Below are 9,965 nucleotides of genomic sequence, written 5' to 3'. Positions count from 1 at the left end.
GTGCACAAGTTATGCGATCATGTCGCACACAATTAACAGCACGTCATTTCTCAATGTAGAATGCCATAATTCCTATTTCTAGGACACATGCGATATGTATACGAAACAGTCGATAGGACTAATGTCTAAGTCTCTACTCTTGTCTATGTGATGATGAATGAGGCACACATAAAACAAGGTGACCACATACAATCATACCTATTTCTAGGGCGCATGCGATGTGTAAAATAGCAATAGAACTTATGTTTAAGTTTCTATTTCTTGCTTATGTAATTCTAATCTGACTTTCTCAAGCCTAGATTCTATCTTCAGACTACTCTCTCAAGTATGTCAAATGATGAATGATGCATACATAAGACAGGGCGATCACATAAAATGTAAATCTTAAGTCATGCTAGCTAAGTACTTCTCAACCCATTCAGAAATTTAGCTACTCATGCGAGATATGGAGAGATTAAACATAGATTGAAATGAGATTTCCATTTTCTGTAAATAAAGTACTGAATACAAAATAACAAATGGGTTTGAGAGATAAGAAGCCCGGTAAGCAATGTCTTGCTCCCCGTGGCCTTTTACACGAAAACAATAATTATCAAGAACCTTTTTTTTTTTTAGTGGAATTCATAAATTGGTCTAAGTTAATTCAATAGTCTCCATATGGATTTGACCTCGACCTTACCACTTTGCTACGTTTGTAGTCTGTGTCTTGGATCGGTGGAAATAAATTATCTTTGCTCAGGTCGGAAGTGGTTACGACAACGCTAGTCCCAGAGTCCGAACAATACCACATGCATATTTAAAGGCAATTAATTGATCGGGATTAGACACTAAAAATAAATAAATCTAACTATTACAAATTAATAGTCATCCGATTTGAAACAGGTGAACATGCTCGAATTGAACCGCCTAGCAATGTTCGCCCAAAGTCATCGCAAAGCAATGATCATCCAATGCCACGCTTAAAATCGATTGTATAGTGCTATCACATAACAACGATCACTCTTCTTCCATCGCCTAACAAGCATTGCCTAGCAACGATCGCATAGTGCCATCACATAGCAATGATCACCCAACACTATCACATACAACAATGACTACTGATATCGCATAGTAACGATTGCCTATGCTATCACATAGCAACAATCGCCTAGTGCTATCGCATAGTAACAATCGCCCAGCGCCACGCCTAGCAACGATTTCCTAGCACCATGTCTAACGATCATCCAGTAATCGTTCAAGTGATCATTCTTCTTCTTCCTATTTGGACTTCGTTTTCTCTAGAAAACATATCGAGAACAGCACGAGCGACTCAAAACTTTAAATTACAGACTCGATCGTATTTAAATGCCTAAAAAACATGGGCCCTTACAAACCAATCTTGTAAAAAGAAAAATAATAAACTAAATGCCCAATCTTGAAAATCATCCATAATTTTAAAACCATACATTCCATTGAACATTCATCACATGAATTACAGAATGCAAAATCCCACTCGAAAACTGTAAAATAATTCCGAAATTTTGGAAAAAAATTTGAGCCAAAAACCCGGCTCTGATACCAATTGAAAGAACCATTGAAGGTCCTTGAGCGGAACACGGGATCGAACCCAAACCCAAAATTTACAGAATATACATTTTACAGGAAAAGCATACAGATTATGCATTTAAGATATAATTGCAACATGCTTAAAACAAAGATTACAGAATAGAAAATGAGTTTAAGAAACCTTACCCTTGAAGAATCCTTCTTCACGAAATTCTTTCTCCGAATCTTGTCACGTACAATCTTGAACTCTCTAACCGTCGATGAGGACACCACTATGAATGTTACCTCTATATTCTCTAGGTGAGAATCCGAGAGTTTATGTGTGCTTTTGCTATTTTGGAAGAGGGAATTTTAAAGAGAAGAGAAGAGGAGAATGATAGTGATCAAGTTGGAGCTTATAGAATTCTTCTGTAAATTTTATTTAGGAAGAAGAAGAATGAATAATCCTTTTTCCCACTCCTACATAATGTAGAGAGAGAATAGGGAGGGAAAAAATGTTTTTCAAAGTTAAATTTCAAAATAAAATTAATTTTAATAAAAACTTTAATATATAATTATATGATAACCACTTTATCATATAATATATATTAAACTATATGTTATATCAAATATAACATATAACCTATAATCTAATATTGTATCAAATATAACATAACTTATGGTTTTTATTCTCTCACCAGCGACATTTAATATAAATCCCATTTATATTAAATTTAATTATATGAATCCAATTCACATAATTAATATTTAAATCATATTCAAATATTTATTTCCCCTCATATATACTTTATATTATAATGTATTAAATACATTATAGTAATTATATCATATACAATTAGATTAAATAGCAAAAAAAAGAAAAAAAACTGATAAACACTGATAAACTTCTATCAGTGTCTATCAGTGATAGAAACTGATAAAAGTCTATCAATGATAGAGATCGATAGAAGTTTATTAGTGTCTATCAATAATAGAAATTGATAGAAGTCCAAAATGATTAACTTTTGCTATTTTGTGTAAATAGTTTTCCTTATTTTTTTGTTTGTGAAAATCCTCGCATTTTTCTATAATTATTAATTTATAATATTATATAATCTATAATACATTACATATTACATATTTTATTTTTCAAAAAAATGAATTGAGTTTATAACACGATATAATGTAGTTCTAACTATTTTTTTTATCTTTATTTAATATAATTATTCATTTTAAAATTTAAAATTCAAAATCTAGATATAACAATAACATACAAATATTATTTTAAAATTTACAGCACTTGGATCATAGAATTCAAAAACGGTTTTTAGAAATAAAATTTGAAATATCTGTTAAATACATATTTACTGAATGTAAAAATATAAAAGAGAATCTAACTTTTATCGAACGACCTAAATATATATTTATTTTTTCATATTAGGCTTCCTAACTCAACTTCACCCATCAAACAGCCCAAAGTTGAATGCATTTGGAAACAAGGGGCAATAAAGTAATTTGGTGTCGGTGCCGAGAAGGCTGAAAACTGAGAAGAGGGGAAAGGAATTGGGCATTTGCATCTTAAACACAGAGAAGAAGCTCAAGGAAAAGGAAAAGGAAATCAGAACAGTCATCAATGGCGAATAAGCCTTTGGGATCGACGGGAGAATTCTTCAGGAGGAGAGACGAGTGGAGGAAGCATCCGATGCTCACCAATCAGTTCCGTCACGCCACTCCTGGTCTCGGCATCGCCCTCGTCGCTTTCGGCATCTACCTTGTCGGCGAGCAAGTCTACAACAGGATCAATTCTCCCTCCCCTTCTCACCACCACCATGCCGATGCATCCTCCGCCACCCACTAACTCATTCCGGTGATTTCCTTAACTCTTCACTCCGATTTTCATTCTAACACTTTCTTCCCCATGTTTGAATTCTACATATTCATTTTCCCCTATTTGTCTGATTTCATTTAAAATTTTGTCACACTGTCACCTGAAGAGAACGTCGGTGTTCTTTTCCTTCATCTTTCTAGGTCATGTTTGCCCATTATGTTGTGATGCTGTAGAAATTTGTGCCTCTTCATAAATTGCGACGTGTGATTATCCTTTTTCTTTGAAGTATTGTTTGGAGCATTTTATCTTTTATATAATCTTTCGAAGCTTTGGATCCGTCTTTGCTTTTTCATCTAAATTAATAGAGATACCCATAAATTTTCCTGCTACTGATGATATCTAATTTGTTGAAAGTTTAGCCTGATTAACTTTCATTATCATGTTGGTGTTTTCTGGAGTGGAAGTCTCTAACTCCTCAGGACCGTTATAGCAAGAATGCAAATTTTAGACCAAGTGTTGGTTGCGTTGGGAGCCATTGATGACCATAGGCAAAGATAAAAGGAGTGGTTTTTAGATTGATTTTTTGAAAAAGCTTACAACTACGTTGATTGGAACTTCTTGGATAAAGTCATAGAGAAGAAGGGATTTGGGTTTAAGTGGAGGCTTAGATATGAAATTGTATTAGGTTGGTAAATTTTCCATTTTTGTCAGTGGAAAACCTGAGGCAAGATCTCTGCATCAAGGGGTCTTAAGCTAGGAGATCCTCTATTGCCCTTTCTCTTTGTCTTAGTGCTAGATGTCCTGACTGTGTTCATGTCGTTAGGAGTGGAGAATAGGGTGGTAGGGAGTTTAAGGTGGGAAATGAGTTAATTCATCTATCTCATGTATAGACACTCTTTTTGTTCTGGGCAGGGAAGATTTTTTTTATTTTTTTATTATCTTATTGGTCTTTTGTCTTTCGTTGAAGTTATATCTGACCTTGGGATTGGCAATAGCTCCATCATAGGCTTAAACTTTTATCTCTCTACGTTGAGTTCTTAGGCTTTTTGGATGGGTGTAGGGTGAGTCAGTTCCCTTCCTCTTATCTGGGACTTGATTTGGGTGGTAATTCTAAGAATCAAACTTTCTTCAATCCTCTTCTGGAAAAAAATCCAGAAACAGTTGTATGCATTTTTTAATCTGTTTGTTTGAAGACATAGTTTATTTTGGGAAAGTAGCTGAACAAGATGTCGCAGTGGAAGTTGGTACTTTGGGGATGCTAATTAGTTGGAGCATTTTTACTCTGATCCTCCACAGAGGAAAATTGTTGATTGTTCTATTTTGGTTGTTGACACTGTTGTTTCAATCCACAAGGAAGCATTGTTATCCTATCTTGTTCTGATCGTTTAGTAGACAAGGCAGTCTTGATTGCTTCTCGGATCAGATCTCTTGTTAATTTAATTTTGAGTTTTTTCCTGAAATTGTTAAACCTTGTCTTGGTTTATGTTGGAGCCATTTGTTCTTGTTACTCTTTTGTATGGGCTGAGTTTTAGCCTCTTTTTTTTATCCTTAGGCCTTTTTGCTCTTTGTGTAATTCTCTTGTACTTTGAGCATTAGTCTCATTTCATTTTATTAATGAAGAGGTTTGTTTTCATTTCCCAAACAAAAAAAAAAAAAAAAAGAGGAAGGCTTACTCTTATCCGGTTGGTTTTGAGTGGGATTCCCAATTATTTTCGATTTTTTTGTTTAGAATTCTGGTATTAGTGAACCAAAATATTGAGAGCGATGAGAAATTTCTTGTAGGAAGGTGTCAATGAGGGGTGAGGGTCCCATTTGGTTAAGTGGGTGGTGGTGGTAAAGGCAGTGGAGCTGGGAGGATTAGAGATTGGGAGCTTGAGATTACATTAGCAGGCTCTTCTGGGAAAATGGTTATGGTGGTTCTTCGTGGAGCTTAATATTTTATGGTAAGAGCTATTTTGAGTAGGTTTGATCTGTCACCCTCTAAATGGATTCTAAGTGGTGATTCTAAGGGCCATAGTAGAAACATCTGGAGAACTATAACCTGGAGTTTCCCCTTCTTTAGTCTATGAATTGTTCCGTTCTGGAATACTTAAAGGTTTATTTTTGAGAGGATTGTTGGGTATGTGATTGCCTTCTATATTCGTTGCTTCTTTATTGCATCCAATGGCCTCGATACTTCCTTCCTCAAAATCTCTACTTTTTTATTTTCTTAGTCTTTAGTTGCCCTGTTTATGATAGAGAGACAACACAAGTGGCAGTTCTTCTTTCCCTCCTTCCTGACTGATACCCTTCTCTTTGGGTACACATGTATAACCAGCCCTGCAATAAGTTCAATACTTGGATTTTCTCTTTCCATTATTTTTCCACATTTTTTCTACCCCTTCTCTGCCCCAAGCTTCCTCTGTTTTCTCCTCTCTATGGAAGGTTAAAGTTTGAAAGGTGGTCAAACTTTTGTGTGGGGGGTTGTACTATGGTAGATTCTTTGTAGTTGATGGGAGGACTTTGACCATACGTTATGGAATCGCGAGTTTGTGCAATCCCTCTGGAATGATTGACAAGCTTGTTTATTTTATATTTGGCCCAGAGTTAGCTGGTTACTTTATGGTGGAGGAGGTGAATCTGAATTCTCCATTTTGAGAGAAGGGCAAAGTTTTGTGGCATGCTAGTTTCTTTGTCGTTTTGTGGTCATTTGGCTCGAGAAGAATAACGTGATCTTCAGATTTATAGAGGTAAGAGAAAATGTGTGAGGAAGTTTGAGGGGCTTTCAATAAAAGCTTGGTTTCGTCAAAAGTAAAAAAAATATGAAGTAAAACAAAATAAAAAAAAGAAAATAGGAGTATCTATCAGATAACCATTTTCACTTAATTTTGATTGGATATTGTCGATTGGATAGATTTCTTTGACAATCTAAAACTCTTTCTTGATGTGTTAAGTGTTATGTTCATAATATGCTTCCTTCACTATCTCCTCACTCTTAATATGTTGCAACTTATGTGACTGGCAGCTAATTTTGCAGATGCATTCCTGCTAGCTGAATCCAAGCTTGGAGTTCTGTAGCATTCATTCCGTTTACCTTTTTATGTGCAATAAAAGAATATATTTTGCTGGACAAAGCACTTGAAGCTTGTGAATGTACTTGAGGTTGGGATTGAAATTTCCATCACAACTGAAGTGTTTAATTTTATAATCTAGTGGTTCTAGCACTTCATTTTGCTCACTGCCAGTGATATGATTTCTTTTATTTCATTTCATTTACGATTTTAACCAATTTCGTTCCCTGAGTTAATGTCTAGCAAAATGATTAAACATAGTTGAAAATTAGAGGAGTTGCTGGAAGTAGTATTACCTGCAGGAAGCTTATCGGTAGTATGTAGTTGAAACTTGGTTGAAAGGTATAGTTATTTGAGGTTGTTTTTCACTTAACCTCCAGGAAGAGGAAGCTCAATAGTTAAGGTTTCCCTATCTGTTCAAACTGTGTACTTTCTCACTTTTGATCCCACTTTTAAATTCTTCCAACTCACTCAACTCTAGGATTTAAATACTTTTATTCAGGAAACATAGTGATCCAAACATAATAACTAAGTAGAGATTTAGTCATATATTTTCTTTTCTTATCAGCAAGCTAGTGGTTCTATTCCGCCTTCCCCATTCTTAAAATAATAATGGACATCTAGATGAAATGGGTTTGAGGCTTCAGGAGGTCACATCTTACTGGACGTCTAAAGCAATGTCACACACCTCGACCTTTTGCGCCACGACACATGGTACTCGGAGGCTGAGCCCATTTCCATTGATTGAGCTTCCTAACGAACCCCTCCGCGAAGCTCGGGCTCCTTTTACCATAGTAGGCTGAGCCCATTTCCATTGATCATGCAAGTTTAATTGGTTGATATTATGCTATTTATTATGAATATTATAATAAAAAAATAGATGTCCATTGCTTAGTGTTCCAAAGGCCATGCGTCACCATTCATGTTGTTCATGTATTTTATAGTAATTTATGCTTGGTGTCCATGTAAGTTCACATCCTACTTGCCACTTTGCCTATAAATAGTGGTCTTTGGTGGATCTTAAAATGATATACCAATTGATGAGAAATCCACTAAAATTTTCCATTGTCCAATTTTATAATTTTAGTTTTTATTTATTTATTATTATTATATAAAAATATTGTTATATTATATTTTTCCATATTCGTATTCCCGTTGTGCTTCTCAATTTCATAATACGTTATCAGCACGAGCTTCTGTCGTTTTCTCTACTAAAGATAGTTCCTAAAGGTATGTTGGTTTTTTCCTCTTCGTTATAATTAATAAATTAAATTCTATTTTGCATACTTATTACATATTAAATTTCTAATATAAATATAATATTTTGTGATAGTGTTTCCATGACAAACCTTACAAATTAGAATTTGCAGCCCTTGACATTAACGACAATAATTATTTGTCATGGGTGCTCGATGTCGAAATTCACCTAGATGCTATGAACTTGGGAGAAACAATTAAAGTAGATCAACCTGATGGGGTAAAACCTATAGGTTGTAAATGGATCTACAAGAGGAAAAAAGATGTTGATGGAAAGGTACAGACCTTTAAAGCTAGACTTGTGGCAAAGGGTTATATCCAGGTTGAGGGAGTGAATTATGAAGAAACTTTCTCACCTATTGTCATGTTAAATTCTATCAGGATTCTCTTGTCAATAGCCACACATTATGACTATGAAATATGGCAAATGGACGTTAAGACTGCCTTTTTGAATAGTAATCTTGAAGAGACCATCTACATGAATCAACCAGAAGGATTCATTGAACAAGATCAATAGCCAAATGTTTGCAAGCTTAATCAGTCCATTTATGGACTAAAACAAGCATCTCGATCTTTGAATATAATATTTGATGCAGCGATCAAATCTTATGGCTTTGGTCAGAATGTTGACGAGCCTTGTGTTTACAAGAAAATCATCAACAGCTCAGTAACTTTCCTCGTGCTGTATGTGGATGATATCCTACTCATTGGAAATGACGTAGGTTTTCTGACCGATGTAAAGAAATGGCTAGCCGCCCAATTCCAAATGAAAGATTTGAGAGAGGCACAGTTTGTTCTAGGGATCCAGATTATAAGGGATCGTAAGAATAAAAGGTTGGCCTTGTCTCAGGCATCGTCTATTGACAAGATTCTTGTCAGATATTCGATGCACAATTCCAATAAGGGTTTATTACCTTTCAGGCATGGAATTGTATTGTCTAAAGAACAATGTCCTAAGACTCCTCAAGAGGTTGAGGAAATGAGATGAATTCCCTATGCATTGCCTATTGGTAGCCTTATGTATGCAATGTTATGTACTAGACCTGACATTTGCTATGCAGTAGGGATTGTTAGTCGTTATCAATCCAATCCAGGATTAGATCAATAGACGGCGGTCAAAACGATCCTCAAGTATCTTCGAAGAATGAGGGACAATATGTTCGTGTATGGAGATAAGGATTTGATCCTTATAGAATACACAGACTCTGACTTTTAGACTGATCAGGATTCTCGAAAATCTACATCAGGGTCAGTGTTTACTCTAAATGGAGGAGTTGTAGTATGGCAAAGCACCAAGCAAGGATACATCACAGACTCCACTATGGTAGTTGAATACGTAGCTGCTTGTGAAGCTGCTAAGGAGGCTGTTTGGTTTAAGAAGTTTCTTACTGATTTGGAAGTTGTTCCAAATATGTCTTTGCCCATCACACTTTATTGTAATAACAGTAGTGTTGTGGAAAATTCTAAGGAACCTAGGAGTCACAGAAGAGGAAAGCACATAGAACAGAAATATCATTTGATTCGAGATATTGTGCATCGAGGTGACGTGATTGTCATGAAGATTGCTTCGGAGCACAACGTTCCTGAGCTGTTTACAAAGGCTCTCACGGTTAAAGTGTTCGAGGGTCATTTAGCAAGTTTGGATCTACAGGATATGTGGCATATTGTCTAGGGCAAGTGGGAGATGTTACTGGGGTATAGTGTATGCCCTAGTTTATTGTGATTTTGTACTTTATTTGTATTGTATATTAGGCTCCCTAAGCTTTAAGATAAGTGGGAGATTGTTGGGATTGATGTCCTAAATCTCTTGTAATCTCGTAGTTTGTAAACTTTGTATAAACATATTGTTGTTAATAAAATAAGTGTTATTTTATAAGCATATACTCAATTCAATAAACTAAGATCCGAGGTTATTTCATGTAATTTAAACAAGTATGTAGAGACATACAAGTGAATCTTATTTAAATAATAACCTAAACGGTCTGTAGTAGACGGATAAGACTGGGTACCTTATCCTAGTGATACTACAGATACGACCCGCTTTGTAGGTGTTACAAGTGTTGTAAAGTGCTCAAAATGATCTGATCCTGATCGTTCATGTGGAGACATGTGAACAGGGGTATCCTATATAGAGAGTTTGTATAAGATCGGACCACGAAATGATTATTCTCTTTATATAACGCCGTTAATAATAGAGACTTACATTCAACTAGGATGACCATAGGTGATATGACCTGAATCCTAAGTGAGTTGTGAACTCTTGCTCATGAAGGCGGTCATTTGATTTGTATGGGTGAGAGTGGCCA

General features: G+C 35.4%; 1 protein-coding gene across 2 annotated transcripts; it reads left to right on the top strand.

Moving 5' to 3' along the window:
* The first annotated feature begins 3,062 nt into the window (after window positions 1–3,062).
* Window positions 3,063–6,569, top strand: LOC120068971 (NADH dehydrogenase [ubiquinone] 1 beta subcomplex subunit 3-B-like). 2 transcript variants are annotated; one of them, XM_039020613.2, is made up of 2 exons: window positions 3,063–3,391; window positions 6,357–6,569. In XM_039020613.2, the coding sequence occupies exon 1, from the start codon at window positions 3,158–3,160 to the stop codon at window positions 3,380–3,382; it is 225 nt and encodes a 74-aa protein (XP_038876541.1). In that variant the 5' UTR covers window positions 3,063–3,157; the 3' UTR covers window positions 3,383–3,391; window positions 6,357–6,569. The 2 variants fall into 2 exon arrangements, with proteins under 2 accessions (XP_038876541.1, XP_038876540.1); XM_039020612.2 differs by having other exon boundaries at window positions 3,067–3,391; window positions 6,369–6,569.
* Window positions 6,570–9,965: the final 3,396 nt, after the last annotated feature.

Source organism: Benincasa hispida, chromosome 7 (genome assembly GCF_027475165.1).
Source record: "Benincasa hispida cultivar pf3 chromosome 7, pf3_genome.v1.1, whole genome shotgun sequence".
NCBI lineage: Eukaryota > Viridiplantae > Streptophyta > Magnoliopsida > Cucurbitales > Cucurbitaceae > Benincasa > Benincasa hispida.
The sequence above is the reverse complement of the archived record's forward strand: the minus strand, read 5'-3'. Positions and strand labels throughout refer to the sequence as shown.

Bases quoted from the DNA above. Each gene is read 5' to 3' on its own strand.
- LOC120068971 (XM_039020613.2), top strand. From the start codon at position 3,158: ATGGCGAATAAGCCTTTGGGATCGACGGGAGAATTCTTCAGGAGGAGA.